Source organism: Anolis sagrei, chromosome Y (assembly GCF_037176765.1).
Source record: "Anolis sagrei isolate rAnoSag1 chromosome Y, rAnoSag1.mat, whole genome shotgun sequence".
NCBI classification, from domain to species: domain Eukaryota; kingdom Metazoa; phylum Chordata; class Lepidosauria; order Squamata; family Dactyloidae; genus Anolis; species Anolis sagrei.
The window spans coordinates 83045022-83061957 of record NC_090035.1 but is presented as its reverse complement, the minus strand read 5'-3'; the positions used below and the strand labels follow the sequence as shown (position 1 = coordinate 83061957).

The following is a 16936-nucleotide window of genomic DNA, read 5'->3' as shown; positions in this document are numbered from 1 at the left end:
CCAGCATAAGTTATGATGAAGGATGATGGGATCTATGGTCAATCATTTCAAGGGTCACATATGCAAGAAAGCTCTATACAGAGAGCAGTCAACTGGAAGGCCCATAATGTGCAATAATAATAATAATAATAATAATAATAATAATAATAATCACATTCTCTCAGAGCAAGACAATGCTAATCGAGTTTTGCAAGAAAGCCCTATATAGAGAGCATTCAACTGGAAGGCCCATAATGTGCAATAATAATAATAATAATAATCACACTCTCTCAGCCTCGGAGCAAGGCAATGCTAATTAGTCTTGCATATTATTATTATTGCACATTATAAGTCTATAATGTGCAATAATCATAATAATAGTCACAATCTCTCAGCCTCAGAGCAAGGCAATGCTAATTGGGTTTTGCAAGAAAGCCCTATATAGAAAGCAGTCAACTGGAAGACCTATAATGTGCAATAATAATAATAATAATAATAATAATAATAATAGTCACACTCTCTCAGAGCAAGGCAATGCTAACTGGGTTTTGCAAGAAAGCCCTATATAGAGAACATTCAACTGGAAGATCTATAATGTGCAATAATAATAATAATAATAATAATCACACTCTCTCAGCCTCGGAGCAAGGCAATGCTAATTAGTCTTGCATATTATTATTATTGCACATTATAGGTCTATAATGTGCAATAATCATAATAATAGTCACAATCTCTCAGCCTCAGAGCAAGGCAATGCTAACTGGGTTTTGCAAGAAAGCCCTATATAGAGAGCAGTCAACTGGAAGGCCCATAATGTGCAATAATAATAATAATAATAATAATAATAATAATAATAATAGTCACATTCTCCCAGAACAAGGCAATGCTAACTGGGTTTTGCAAGAAAGCCCTATATAGAGAGCATTCAACTGGAAGGTCCATAATGTGCAATAATAATAATAATAATTATAATGTGCAAAAATGAGGTGCAAACCCACTTCAGGGAGGGTTTCCTCTTGCTTTAGGTGGGGAAGCCCAGGCTTTTACTGGAAGGCAGCTGTGGCAACAGGAAGAGCCACCTGTTTGCTCTGCAAAGGCCTTTGAAAAAGATGCAAATCCTCCCTTGCAGAGAAAGGCAGCAAGAGGCCAGCAAAAAACGTGAGAGAGGGTCAGGTCTGCAGAAATGGGCTCGTTCGGCCACACTGATTGGAAAATGCACAGCGGCTGATGTTAACGTGTGATTCGATCCCATTTAATATGGACCAGGTATAGGTTATCTATGGAGCGAATGGGAGGACTAGGAGGGCTGAACATGGAAAGACCCCTATTTCTCTGCGCCCTTCAATGCACAAAGACCCAATTGTGATCACACAATGGAACCAAATTTGCAAATTGTTCTGTTCTTGGTTTGAAAGTGCGATTTCCTGCTTCATTGTGCGGTCCCGGCTTCGAAAGTTGTTGTTCTACTCCAGAAACTTGGTTTTTGTTGCACAAACCAGATTGAATTTGTTGCAACTCTATGCAGAGGCGGCCGTATGTAATTTTCAACGGCAAGCAAACAGTATTTTGGCCCCCCCCCCAACCAATCATTGATATATATTTTCTGTTCATCGTGGGAGTTCTGTGTGCCATATTTGGTTCAATTCCATCATTGGTGGAGTTCAGAATGCTCTTTGATTGTAGGTGAACTATACATCCCAGTAACTACAACTCGCATATGTCAAGGTCTATTTTCCCCCAAGAGCGCCTCAAGAGTGCCCCTGGGCACAATCAACTATACTGCAAATGCCTACTTTGCGTAATGGGTTGCCGAGTCTCCCCCCGGACTGCTAGGGCTGTTGTGAGCCGAGGGGGCGCGCATCAAGTGGTGGTCGAGAGCATTTACAGAGGCACCTCTGCACCCCTGGCAAAAAAAGTGTTCTGCGACCTCTTACTTTGCGTAATGGATGAGCCGCCCCTGACTCTATGAGAGATTCATTGCAAAATCAAGAGCAAAATGCACTGCAGGATGATGTCCCTCCCAGAGGCGGCCCTAGGTAATTTTCAACGGTAAGCAAACAGTAGTTTGCCCCCCCCCCCCAACCAATCATTGATATATATTTTCTGTTTGTCGTGGGAGTTCTGTGTGCCATATTTGGTTCAATTCCATCATTGGTGGAGTCCAGAATGCTCTTTGATTGTAGGTGAACTATACATCCCAGTAACTACACTTGCCGCACTTGCTCCCTTGCCTGGCCCGCTTTGGGTCTGGAGGAGTGCCTGAAGACCCCAGCATGTGCACCAAAAGTCACCTCTTCTCCTGACTTTCTCCTCAGCCATTGGGACCGAGAGAGAGGTGGAGAGAGAGAGAGAGAGAGAGAGAGAGAGAGAGAGAGAGAGGTGGAGATGCCCACCTTTCCTGAAGGTAGGTGCAATAACAATGGAGGGAGCGGAGGTGGGAGATCCCTCCAGCCGGAGGGGCTCTCTCTCTCTCTCTCTCTCTCTCTCTCTTGGTCCCAATGGCTGAAGAGAAAGTCAGGAGAAGAGGCGACTTTTGGTGCGCACGCTGGGGTCTTCAGACACGCCTCCGGACCCGAAGCGGGCTAGGCACGGCGGCTCTGCCCCTTGGCCCACCCACGGATTGGGGAGAGGAGAGGAGGCGGGTGGAGCGCCAGGGGATCGGGAAAGGGAGCCGGTCATGGGAAAGGGATCGAACGCGGAGAACGATTGAGCGCCGGCTCTGCTCGCGCACCCGGTGGCCGGGTGGAGCAGGAACGAGAGGGGCGAGTCGAGGCTCAAGGGCCCGGCCCCTTTGGGAAGAGGATCGCCCGGCAGCGAGGCAAGAAAGCCGAGGCTCCCCCCGGACTGCTAGGGCTGTTGTGAGCTGAGGGGGCGCTCCTCACGTGGCGGTCGAGGGGCATTCACAGAGGCGCCTCTGCGCCCCTGGCAAAAAAAAGTGTTCTGCGACCGCTTACTTCGCGTAATGGACGGGCTGCCCCTGCCTCCCACAAAGACATGGTTTTTGCAGTTTAATGAACTTTTTCCAATTAGAAAATGACATTTGTAGTTCAGTTATCCGAGATCGGTCTCAGGGGTTGATCTCTGCTCCGGGGAGGAATCTTGGGGTGAGAGCGCTGCCTTGAAAGGTATACATATCAAAATTTGTGGACTACGGTTCTTTTTGAATCGAATGGCCCATCTGGGTATCTTGGTGTTGTCCATACAACTTCTGCTCCATGAATAGGAGTAACATCGGTCAAGAGTGTGATGTGGCACTTGGCACACTCTATCCATTCATCCATCTGTCTAGGTTCGACTGGATGACTTTTGGGTGCCCCTTCCAACTGTAGGATTCTATCAATTTATCCATCCATCCATCCCTCCACCTGGGTTGGACTAGACGGCCGTTGGGTGCCCCTTCCAACTGTAAGACTCTCTCTCTCAATCTATCGATCTATCTAGGTTGGACTGGATGGCCTTTGGGTTCCCCTTCTAAATCTGGAACTCTTGTCTATCTATAGGGATTTCACTGGATAGCCTTTGGGTACCCCTTTCAACTGTAGGATTCTATCTACCTACCTTGGTTGGACTGGATGGCCTTTGGGGTCTCTTCCAACTGTAGGAGTCCATCTATTTACTTCTTGGGGTTGGACTAGATGGCCTTCGGGTGCTGTTCCCAATTGTAGAATTCTATCTATCCATCCATCCATCCATCCATCCACCCATCCACCTACCTGGATTGGACTAGATGGCCTTTGGGTGCCCCTTCCAACTGTAAGATTCTATCTATCTAATCTATTTATCTATCCACCCATCCATCTATTGGTGTTGTACTGGATGGCCTTTGGGTGCCCCTTCCAACTGTAGCATTCTCTCTCTCTCTCTCCATTCATCCATCTATCTGGGTTGGATAGATGAATTGAATCCAGACAGGACAGAGGTCCTCCTGGTCAGTCGCAAGGCCGAACAGGGCATAGGCTGACAGCCTGTGCTGGACAGGGTCACGCTCCCCCTGAAGACACAGGTTCGCAGCTTGGGTGTGACCCTGGACTCATCGCTGAGCCTGGAACCCCAGGTTTCGGCGGTGACCAGGGGAGCATTTGCACAGCTAAAGCTTGTGCGCCAGCTGCGCCCGTACCTTGGGAAGTCTGACTTGGCCACGGTAGTCCACGCTCTGGTTACATCCCGTTTAGACTACTGCAACGCTCTCTACGTGGGGTTGCCTTTGAAGACTGCTCGGAAGCTCCAACTAGTCCAACGCTCGGCAGCCATGATTCTAACAGGAGCGGAGTGAGGGAGCATACAACCCCCCTGTTGCGCCAACTCCACTGGCTACCGATCTGCTACCGGGCTGAATTCAAAGTGCTGGCGTTGGCCTTTAAAGCCCTAAACGGTTCCGGCCCAAGCTACCTATCCGACCGCATCTCTGCCTATGAACCCACCAGGACTTTGAGATCTTCCGGGGAGACCCTGCTCTCGATCCCGCCTGCTCCTCAAGCTCGGCTGGCGGGGACGAGAGATAGGGCCTTCTCGGTGGTGGCTCCTCGGCTGTGGAACGCCCTTCCTGCGGACATTAGACTAGCACCATCTCTAATGGTATTCCGCAAAAAGGTGAAGACCTGGATGTTTGAGCAGGCGTTCGAATAATTAGTGCAATGATTGGTTAATGAACACTGGAATGGAACAATGGATGACGAACCTGGAAAATGTTTTTAGTGATGAGACACTAGCGAATGGTTATTGGTGTTAATTGTATATTGTTGTTAATTGAATACTTTTCTATAATATGTTATGATGTTAACTGTTTTTTATACTGTGTTATGGTAGCATTGAATTTTTGCTGGTTTTGTTGTTAACCGCTGTGAGTCGCCTAAGGGCTGAGAAGAGCCGTATATAAATAAAGTAAATAAATAAAAGTAAATAAATAAATTGGACTAAATGGCCTTTGGGTCCCCTTCCAACTGTAGGATTCTATCTATCTATCATCTATCCATCCATCCTTCCACCCTTCCATCCACCCACCCACCCGGGTTGGACTAGATGACCTTTGAATCCCCTTCCAACTGTAGGATTCTATCTATCTTATCTATCTATCTAATCTATGTATCTATCCACCCATCTATTGGTGTTGTACTGGATGGCCTTTGGGTGCCCCTTTCAACTGTAGTATTCTGTCTGTCCATCCACCCACCCATCTGTATTGGAGTGTATGACCTTTGGGTGCCCCTTCCAACCATAGCATTCTTTGAAACTTCACCAAAGCTTCTTCTTGCTCCTCTCCTTCAGCCTCACCCCACAATAATGTACAGACATATCCTTTTTTCCATACTTAATTTATTCAAATTTTCAATTAAAAACAAAAAAGATTTCACATTAATATATATTATATAATATATATATTTATAAACACCAAAAAGGACCCGTTCTTCTTCCCTGTCCCGCCCTCCCACAATCATCACCGCACCCCATCCTTGGCTCTGTCCCTCGCAAACCATCCCAAAAGGGGCCTTTGGGGCACATTGGGGAGAAGGAGGAAAAGAGGGAGATGCTGCCAAGACGAATGGGTCAATTTCGGGATGCCCCGGCCATGACTTCACGCTTGTTGTGAACACTGAGCCATTGTCTTCCCTTCCAGAAATGCTTGGCATGACGTGCATGGCGCAACCAATGGTTCGGAGCGTGCCAAATGCCATTGCGATCGGACAGGGGATGACTCTGGATCATAAGAGGGAAGAAGGCGACCCCGAAGGGACCCCTGAGCTCTGGGCCATAAAAGTGAAGGCGACCCCGAAGGGACCCCTGAAACCTCTCCATTCGCTTTGGTGCTTCTGTGCAAGCTCGTCTGCGTTCTGGTTTCTCAAAGCAAAACAAGCCAATCCCCCAACAATGCCTCCCTTCCTTCCTGCGCTCCCTTCGCCACACTTGGCTGCATTTTGCAAAACAAAGCCCCGAAAAGGACATTCCTTGCAACAAAGGAGGGAGTCTGCCCATGTTCCTCCCCTGAAATGCAATGAAGGAAGAAGGATCTCTCCCTGCCCAAAAGGCTCAAAGGGAGAGATATGCTTATCTCTTGTCTGGCACAACAACCCTGCGGAGGAGGAAAGGGGACGGGCCCAGCGTGCTTTGCGAGCATCACAGCTCAAGATGGCACGACTCTCCATTCCGGGAACGAGTGCGAACTGCACACACGGCATCCTCATTCTGTCTGAACTACACCTTTGGTCTTGATAGGTCTTGGACTTTGGCTCCCAGAATCCCCGACATGGGGGGATAATGGGAGTTGGAGTCCAAAACATCCCAGATAGGAAAAAGCTGAGAATCACTAGGAAAAGCTTGCAAAACAAACCCTAGGGAATGCATATTGATATAATGTCATTCTCTTCTGTTTGGATGGCACTTTTGGTCTTGATTGATGCCTTGGATTTCGACTCCCAGAATCCCCAATATGGGGGGTTATGGGAGTTGGAGTCCAAAACATCCCAGATAGGAAAAAGCTGAGGATCACTACGAAAAGCTTGGAAAAGGTGTGCATATTGATACATCATCCCGGTGTTTTCAAAAGGGGAAAAAGATCCACTTGGATCCAATTTGCAGCATCAGCAGGTTGCTTTTGTTCCCTGATTTCGAACTGGATTTTCTATGAGTTCATCTAGAGACAAAGATGGGATTTCTAGCAGTCACAGGAAGCTGGGAATTCTGCCCTGGTTTTGCAAAGTTGGGGGGGGGGGGAAGGCACTGAATTTCGCCATTGCGATGCAAGCATTTCAATGCATCTCCATCCGGGTTCCCTTGATAAGGATACTGCTTAACATGGATCTGTTTTGCAATGCAGCCGCTTGCTTTGGTTTCCCTGATTTGGAATTGGATTTGAGTTAATCCAAGAGAATCACCAGGAAAAGCTTGGAAAAACAAACCCTAAAGAGTGCATATTGATAGAATACCATCCCAGTGTTTTCAAAAAGGGGGGAAAGTGGTGCAATTGGATCTGTTTTGCAGTGCAATGGGTTGCTTATGTTCCCTGATTTTAAACTGGATTTTCTATGAGTTCATGGAGAGGAAGATGGGAATTCTGCCCTGGTTTTGCAAAGTTGGGGAGAAAAGGCACTGAATTTCGCCATTGGAAAGCAAGAACCTTGAGCGATTCAAGCATTTCAATGCATCGCCATCTCAAATAAGGATGCTGCAAATCATGGCTCTGTTTTGCAATGCAGCCACTAGCTTTGGTTTCCCTGATTTGGAATCAGATTAGAGTTCATCTAAAAGGATCACTGGGAAAAGCTTGGAAAAACAAACCCTAAGGAGTGCATATTGATAGAATACCATCCCAATGTTTCCAAAAAGGGGAACAGATCCACTTGGATCCGTTTTGCAGTGCAGCTGGTTGCTTATGTTCCCGGATTTCGAACTGGATTTTCTATGAGTTCATGGAGAGGAAGCTGGGAATTCTGCCCTGGTTTTGCAAAGTTGGGGAGAAAAGGCACTGAACCTTGGTTTTGCAAAGTTGGGGGGAGGCACTGAATTTCGCTATTGCAAAGCAAGAACCTTGAACGATTTGAGCATTTCAATGCATCGCCATCTCAAATAAGTATGCTGCAAATCGTGGCTCTGTTTTGCAATGCAGCCGCTTGCTTTGGTTTCCCTGATTTGGAATCGGATTGGAGTTCATCTAGAGAGACAACGATGGCATTTGCTGTGAGTCAACCGAGAGGGAAAACAGGGAGATTCTAGCCCGGTTTAGCAAAGGGAGCAAAACAAAAAGGAAGCATTTCAATGTTACCGTTGCATACAAAGAACCCTGAGCAATCCAAGCGTACATGGAAAGGTTTCGAATGCTTGTGCATGTGTGTGTGTGTGCAAAGGAACACAAAGGGAAGCGAGCAAAGCAGAACAAGGTGCAGAAGCCATTGTGGGAGGCCAACCCAGCCTGGCGACGGAGACCAATTTGCTGGAGCAAACAGAGCCACTCCGGCGCCTGCAATTCCCTTCCTTCCGTGGCATTAAACGCGGCTCCTTGGCAACCCCAAATCCCAAGAGACAAGTCGACGAGAGGAGAAGTTTGGCACAGCCAGGCTTTGCAAAAAAGGAGAGTATCTCCCCATTGTTGCAGAGGAGTTTCCCGGTTCCGGGATGCCGTGATTGCGGAAAGATTAGCGGGAACCCGAGTCCATTGCCTGCCTTCTCCTTGTGCCCTGAGCGTGAAATGCTCTCTTGTTTTGCTGCAAAACCACTAACCGTTGGGTCCTGCAAGAGAGATGGGACCTTCAAAGGATGGCATCGAAGGCTCCCTCTCCGCTTGGGTTTCTCTTTGGAAAGAGACATAACGGCGGCACAACGGCACCTTTGGTTGGAGGCCGATCTTTGCAGAGAGGCATGGAAAAGACTCCAGAGAAGGAGAACAACAACAATAGCAATAATGAAAGCACAAAAGACAGAGATCCCTGATCATTTCTTCCTGATTTCTGAGTAGATTGTCGCGCCGTCCGAAGCTTGTCCGGCCGCCGGGGCCGGCTGCGGAGGATGGCTCGCGTTGAAGGCTAGCGTTGAATATTGTATATCCTCGTCACCCTAAAAAGAAACAGGGGAAAGAGGGGGTGTTGGGAGGACAAGGAGGTCAAAGGCAAGAGACATGCGGGGTGACAATATCCCCCAAATTCCCACTTTGCATAAAGATTCCTTCCCCATTGCATCTTGCAAAGAAGGGTGCAAAACAACATCCTCCACCCCTGTGTTGATTGATGTCCCGTGCCCCAATATCTCTAGTATATCCTTCCCAACCCAGGACTAGAAATGAGGAGATTGCAAAAGACAATAGTTAAATCTGCAGAAGTTAAGTGTGGTTTGCAATCAAGCCATAGGGAAAGTGGCGGGTTGGGAGGACAAAGAGGTCAAAGGCAGGAGGCATGCAGTATGCCAACGTCCCCCAAATTCCCACTTTGCATAAACATTCCTTCCCCGTTGCATCCTGCAAAGAAGGGTGCAAAACAACATCCTCCATCCCTATGTTGATTGATGTATCCTGTGCCCCAATATCTCTACTCTAGCCTTCCCAACCCCGGACTAGAAACGAGGAGATTGCAAAAGACAATAGTTAAATCTGCTATGGGTTGTTGTAGATTTTTTTGGGCTATATGGCCATGGTCTAGAGGCATTCTCTCCTGACGTTTCGCCTGCCTCTAGACCATGCCTCTAGAGAATGCCTATAGTCTAGATCATGGCCATATAGCTCGAAAAAACCTACAACAACCCAGTGATTCCAGCTATGAAAGCCTTTGACAATACATTAAATCTGCTATGTCAACTCCACTGGCTGCCAGTCCATTTCCAAGCACAATTCAAAGTGCTGGTCTTGGCCTATAAAGCCCTATATGGCTCCAGCCCAGCTTACTTGTCTGAATGTATCTCCCTCTACATTCCGCCTCATAGTTTAAGATCCGCTGGGGAGGCCCTGCTCTCGGTCCCACCAGCCTTGCAAACGTGTCTGGTGGGGGCGAGAGACAGGGCCTTCTCGGTGGTGACCCCCCACTTGTGGAATTCGCTCCTGTCAACTCCAGGCAGATCTCAGAACAAAACCACATTTCTCTTCCATGTCAGGAGGGAGGATTTCAGCTTTATGTTGACTTAAGCTCAAAGAACAGATCCTGACAGTTCCCATGTGAGATTAGATCGGCGTCCTCCCTCCTTTCCTTTAGGAAAAAACTGAAATCGTGGTTTTGGAACCAGGCTTTTGGCTAGCAGGCACAAAGGCACTTTGGACATTGAACTGGACCATATGATTGTTATGATAATGGGAACTGCTTTATGACTGTATAATCAATGTTATTGTTTTTACTCTACGGTGTATTTATGGTTTTATATTGTTGTTATAATGTGATATTGCGGCATCGGATTGTTGCCAGTGTTAGCCACTTTGAGTTGACAAGGGCAGGGTAGAAATGTTGTAAATAAACAAATAAAGGGGGCAAAACAACATCCTCCATCCCCGTGCCCCAATATCTCTAGTCTGGTCTTCCCAACCCTGGATTAGAAACAAGGAGATTGCAAACGACAATAGTTAAATCTGCAGAACTCAAGAGTGGTTTGCAATCAAGCCAAACGGTGAATGTCGACCCAAGATTTGGAGTAATGATCAGCCTCTAGATTGCTGATTTATACATTTGAGGGGATACTTTAGGAGTAGAGCAATGCTGGCTGCAATAATACCAGCAGTTCTGCTTTGGGGGAATCTCCTCTTCACCCTTGCTCAGTCCATGGTCCTAAAATCCACAAGAACTCCAATGTTCTTCCATATTGATACAGAGACCAATTGGGACATATTGTCTCCCCATTGAATGCTGCATCCCTCTCTCCTTGTTCCCACACTTCTTTGTGAGCAAAAATTATTTTTTTCCAATTCCTAAATGGATTGCATTTTGGAAGAAGTTCTACTGATCATTACATTTGGAAGCATTTGCACCTTGTACTCATTTTTTTTATTGTCCCAGATCCTGGTTTTCCAGGTGTTTTGGACTCTAACTCCCATCATTCTGGGCACCACAACTCAAGGGAGATATTGACAAGCTGGAATGTGTCCAGAGGAGGGCGACTAATATGATAAAAGGTCTGGAGAACAAGCCCTATGAGGAGCGGCTTAAGGAGCTGGGCATGCTTAGCCTGAAGACGAGAAGGCTGAGAGGAGACAGGATGAGGTGGATGGATGGATAACTAGATGGATGGATTGATGGATGGATGGAGAGAGAGGGGGAGAGGGAGAGACAGAGAAGGCTGAGAGGAGATATGATAGCCATGTATAAATATGTGAGAGGAAGCCACAGGGAGGAGGGAGCAAGCTTGTTTTCTGCTTCCTTGGAGACTAGGACACGAAACAATGGCTTCAAACTACAAGAGAGGAGATTCCATCTGAACGTGAGGAAGAACTTCCTGACTGTGAGAGCTGTTCAGCAGTGGAACTCTCTGCCCCGGAGTGTGGTGGAGGCTCCTTCTTTGGAAGCTTTGAAACAGAGGCTGGATGGCCATCTGTCAGGGGTGATTTGAATGCAATATTCCTGCTTCTTGGCAGAATGGGGTTGGACTGGATGAGGGCCCAGGAGGTCTCTTCCAACTCTATGATTCTATGAGGCTGGATGGCCATCTGTCAGGGGTGATTTGAATGCAATATTCCTGCTTCTTGGCAGAATGGGGTTGGACTGGATGATGGCCCAGGAGGTCTCTTCCAACTCTAGTATTCTAGGATTCTATGATTCATCTCTGATCATTGGCCAAAGCCGCTGAGGCATCGGGGAATTGAAGTCCAAAGCACCTGGAAGAGCAGAGTTTGGGAATGACTGGTCTTTTCCTGTTTGGGGACCAAGAAGTCCTCAACAGACCCCAAACGCGACCCCGATGCCCTTGCAATGCTGAACGCAAACCCATTTCCACCTTTGCAAAGTGCAAAACACAAAAGGTTCATAAAAGTGTGCATCCTTACCATTCTGGGCTTGGAGTCAGTGGCGCCCTGGTCTGCAAAGGAAGAGTCAGGACAGAGAGAATCAGGGCACCGGGTTGTGAACAGCCGGCACGGGCACCCGAGCCCCAACCGCCCGCAAAGCGTGAACCACGGAGGAAGGGAAGGAGCGAGAGAAGGAGGCCGAAGGAACGCTTGCTTCCCTTCCGCCGTGGGGTTAGCAAAAGCGAGGCACCATGTGCGGCGCAAGCAGGGTGAGGAAGCCAGTGGTGCAGCGCAAAGGGAATGGGATGGGGCATCCCTTCTGCCAGAGTGGCATCGAGAGGAGGAGGACAGGTCTGTGCCAATAGGGTCCAGGCAGGCACGTGACCCAAGCCATCTTGCTATATGCAACTCTTTACATGAGTTCCACAACACCGTCAAGGGTTGCATAGAGAAGACCGTGCTGCAATGGAGAAATGCACAAGGACTTGGGTTGTAGAGACACCTTGCTTGATGCAACTCTTAAAGACCCCCTTGAAACACCTTTAAGAGTTGCATAGAGAAAAAAGAACTTAAATGGAGAAATGGACCAAGTCCTGGATTGAAGAGCCACCTTGCTTTATGCAAGACTTCTTGATGCTGGGTCCATAACCCATTTATGGGTTGCACAGAGAAGAGAGCATTGCAATGGAGAAATGCACAAAGATATGGGTTGTGGGGACACCTTGCTTGATGCAACTCTTAAAGACCCCCTTGACACATCTTTAAGTGTTGCATAGAGAAGAAGGCGCTTCAGTAGAGAAATGGATGAAGTCTTGGATTGAAGCATCACCTTGCTTGATGCAACTCTTAAAGACCCCCCTTGACATAAAGGTCCCACACACACCTTTAAGTGTTGCATAGGGAAAAAAGTGCTTCAATGGAGAAATAGACAAAGTCTTGGATTGAAGAGCCACATTGCTTTATGCAACTCTTAAAAGACTTCTTGATGCTGGGCCCATAACCCATTTAAGGGTTGCATTGAGAAGAGAGCATTGCAATGGAAAAATGGGCAAAAACTTGGGTTGTGGAGACACCTTGCTTGATGCAACTCTTAAAGACCCCTTTGACATAATGGTCCCATGCACATCTTTAAGTGTTGCATAGAGAAGAAAGCACTGCAATGGAGAAAGACTTGGGTGGTAGGGACACCTTGCTCGATGCAACTCTTAAAGGACTTCTTGATGTTGGGCCCATAATCCATTTAAGAGTTGCATAGAGATGACTGCATTGCAATGCAGAAATGGTCAAAGGCTTGGGAGGTAGGAACACCTTGCTCGATGCAACTCTTAAAGGACTTCTTGACATAATGGTCCCATAACGCATTTAAGCGTTGCACTGAGAGGAAGGCTTTGTGTTGGATGGCTCAACCCAAGCACTGTGCCTAAGAAAACCTCAAAGACCTGGAACATAGAGCCATCTTGCATTATGCAACTCTTAAAGACCCTTTGACATCATGGTCCCAGAACACCTTTAAGTGTTGCACAGAGGGGAAAGTTTGGTGCCAGGTGAGTCAATGGAGAAAACTATGGCCAAGCCACCTTGCTTTATACAACTCCTAAAAGACTTCTTGATGTTGGTCCCATAGCACCTTTAAGGGTTGCACAGAGAAGGGAGCATTGCAATGGAGAAATGGGCAAAGGCTTGGGTGGTAGAGACACCTTGCTTGATGCAACTCTTAAAGGTCTTCTTGACATAATGGTCCCGTAACGCATTTAAGCGTTGCAGTGAGAGGAAGGCTTTGTGTTGGATGGCTCAAACCTCAAAGACCTGGAACGTAGAGCCACCTTGCTTGATGCAACTCTTAAAGACCCTTTGACATCATGGTCCCAGAATACCTTTAAGTGTTGCACAGAGGGAAAAGTTTGGTGCCAGGTGAGTCAATGGAGAAAACTATGGCCAAGCCACCTTGCTTTATGCAACTCTTAAAAGACTTCTTGACTTTGGTCCCTGAACATCTTTAAGAGTTGCATAGAGAGGGTAGCACCCCAAATGCAGAAAATGACGACAATAAAGACCTGGATTGTAGAGTCCCCTTGCTTGATGCAACTCTTAAAGACACCTTGACATAATGGTCCCAGATGTCTTTAAGCATTGCATAGAGGGGAAAGTTGGGTTCCAGGTGGGTCAAGCAGAACCACCACGTAGAAGGCAACAAAGACCTAGAGCATAAAGCCATCTTGCTTTGTGCAGCTCTTAAAAGAGTCCTTGACTTTGATCCCATAAGCATTGCACAGAGAAGAAAGCACTGCCATGGAGAAATGGAGAAAGATCTGGATTGCAGAGCCACCTTGCTTGATGCAACTCTTAAAGGCCCTTGAGATAATAGATCCAGAACACCTGGAAGCGTTGTATGGAGAGGAACGCTTTGTTCCAGATGGGTCAACTCCAGCATGGAGATGGAGAAAACAACAAAGCCATCTTGCTCTATGCAATTCTTGACATTGGCCCCATAACACCTTCCAAGCATTGCATGGAGAGGAGAAAGCTCCACAATGGACACATCGACTTCAGTAAAGACCTGGAACATGAAGCCATCTTGCTTGATGCGACTCTTAAAGTCCTCTTGACTTTGGTGACATCTTTAAGAGTTGCATGGAGAGGAAAGCACCATGATGGAGAAAGCAACAATGAGAAATACTTGGAAGGTAGACCATCTTGCTCAATACAAGATGGTCTACCTTCTGAGTCTTTGTCATTGTTGCTTTCTCCATCATGGTGGAGACCCAGGAAGGAACTTCTTAGGAGCCTGGAATCCAAAATACTGGTCTGAGTAAATGCAGTTTGAAATAGTTTGGAAACCAGGCTGGAAATCCCTTTCCTCGTCATTCCAGGTTCTCCACTTCACCACATTTTTGCAACACCTTGAAGCGTTGCATAGAGAGGATGGAGAAAACAACAACTGCAAAGACCTGGGACGTTGAGCCACCTTGCTTATATGCAACTCTTCAAGACCCAGGAACTTTTTTGGAGTCTGGAATCCAAAAACTATAATTCTAAGGGAATGCAAGGATGGTGCACCAACTTGGAAACTGGGTGGGAACCCACTTCCTGCCCATTTCCCCATCTTGTCGCAGTCCCACTGCAGCCCTCTTCCCTTTGCTTCCTACCTGTCATGGGTCCAGTGTTAATATCCAAGGCTGGCAACTGTTTTCCACCCTCCACTTTTCCACCTTTGCAAGATGGAAGAAGCAAGCGCAGAAACAGCCTCGAGGGTGGAAAACAGGAATGTGCCGAAGAAGGATTTCTCCAAATGCAATCCCGTTTGTGCGGGTTCCGGATCTGCATTTTCTCCACCACCAGGCTGTTCTAGAGTTGCTGCAGCGAAAACCCCAAAGCTGCCCCAAAATGCAAAAGGGGAAGAACGACAGCGGAAGGAGCCAGGGACAGTTGCTGCCTTTCCGATTGCAACTGGTGGATCCCACAAAGCGGTGGGATCCTGAGCTTTGGAACTGGGAAATGCCCTTTGCTTTTCCATAGGGCTTTGTGCATTCGACTGGGGACACAAGAAGTCGGGATCCTATGTCAGTCTTGGCAAGGTTAAATGCAAATGACTCGATGGAAAGGATGGATACCTGGACTGCCCGTGCAACAAGGAACACAACCCGAGTGCATCTACATTATCGAATTAAGCCAGTTTAACCCCACTTCTGAAACTCAACGGCATGGAATTGTGGGAGCTGTCGTTTTACAGCATCTCTTGCTTTCTCTGCCAAAGTGCACTTCGGCAAATAAATAATAATAATAGGGTTGTTGTAGGTTTTTTCGGGCTGTATGGCCATGGTCTAGAGGCATTCTCTCCTGACGTTTCGCCTGCATCTATGGCAAGCATCCTCAGAGGTAGTGAGGTCTGTTGGAACTAGGAAAAAGGGTTTATACATCTGTGGAAGGACCAGGGTGGGACAAAGGACTCTTGTCTGTTGGAGCTAGGTGTGGATGTTTCAACTGACCACCTTGATTAGCATTTAATGGCCTGACAGTGCCTAGAGCAAACTTTTGTTGAGAGGTGATTAGATGTCCTTGTTTATTTCCTCTCTGTTGTTGTGCTGTTGTAATTTTAGAGTTTTTTAATACTGGTAGCCAGATTTTGTTCATTTTCATGGTTTCCTCCTTTCTGTTGAAATTGTCCACATGCTTCTGGTGGATTTCAATGGCTTCTCTGTATGGTCTGACATGGTGGTTGTGAGAGTGGGCCAGCTCTAGGCACTGTCAGGCCATTATATGCTAATCAAGGTGGTCAGTTGAAACATTCACACCTAGCTCCAGCAGACAAGAGTCCTTTGTCCCACCCTGGTCATTCCACAGATATATTAACCCTTTGTCCTGGTTCCAACAGACCTCACTACCTCTGAGGATGCTTGCCATAAATGCAGGCGAAATGTCAGGAGAGAATGCCTCCAGACCATGGCCATATCCCAGGAAAAAACCTACAACAACCCAGTGATTCTGGCCATGAAAGCCTTCGACAATAATAATAATAATAATAATAATAATAATAATAATAATATGATGATGATGATGATGAAGCACTGGAAAACTGTATTGTTTGTTGGAAATGAAAACTTGTCAACATCAGGAGAGGAATTTTCCAGGGAGATTAATTGTCCCTACTGCTCATCATCATTGCCAGGATCCCTCTGTCAACAATCTTACAAAAAACAAACCTCGGCTATCAAACATCTAAGAAATCTCACAAAATTTCACATTTGCTGTACATGGACGACCTGAAGCTGTATGAGAAAACCGAAACCGAAATCCAGTCTCTGACTAACACTGTCCAAATCTCTAATAATGATAATAATAACAATGATACTGGTCTTTATAATAATAATCGGTCATGAAAGCCTTCGACAACACAAATATAATAGTAATAATAATAATAATAATAATCTATATAATAATAATAATAATCTATATAATAATAATACTGGTGTATATAATAATGATAATAATAACAATGATACTGGTCTTTATAATAATAATCGGTCATGAAAGCCCTTGACAACACAAATATAATAATAATCTAAATAATAATAATACTGGTGTCTATAATAATGATATTAATAACAATGATACTGGTCTTTATAATAATAATAATCGGTCATGAAAGCCTTCGACAACATAAATATAATAATATTATTAATAATCTATATAATATTAATACTGGTGTATAGAATAATAATAATAATAATAATAATAACAACAATGATACTGGTCTTTATAATAATAATCAGTCATGAAAGCCTTCGACAACACAAATATAATAATAATAATAATAATAATGTAATAACTCCCACAATTCCATCACATTGACACTTAAAAGTGGTGCCAAACTGCATTAATTCTGAATTGTAGATGCATTCATGGTTGGCTTATGTTTGGACAACCCAAAGTTTGGACGAGTCGAAGGAACCAACTTCATTTGGCACAAAGGTACAAAAGGAGAACTCGCTTTCCCGCAGTTTCAGCAGAGCTTGGAAAAGTTACTTTTGCTGGGCATCGACTCCCATATTATCT

General features: G+C 46.0%; 1 protein-coding gene across 2 annotated transcripts in view; it reads right to left on the bottom strand.

The window, feature by feature from the left end:
• Window positions 1–5287: 5287 nt before the first annotated feature.
• LOC137095056 (carcinoembryonic antigen-related cell adhesion molecule 5-like) overlaps window positions 5288–16936 on the bottom strand; it is a 77031-nt gene continuing 65382 nt past the window's right edge. The window contains exons 9-10 of one of the 2 annotated variants that reach the window (XM_067461244.1): window positions 11423–11454; window positions 5288–8523 (exon numbers count right to left, since the gene is read on the bottom strand). In XM_067461244.1, coding sequence (XP_067317345.1) covers window positions 8401–8523; window positions 11423–11454 — 155 coding nt within the window. In that variant the 3' untranslated portion in view covers window positions 5288–8400. The remainder of the gene's footprint in view (window positions 8524–11422; window positions 11455–16936) is intronic. The other variant, XM_067461245.1, reaches the window with a different exon arrangement.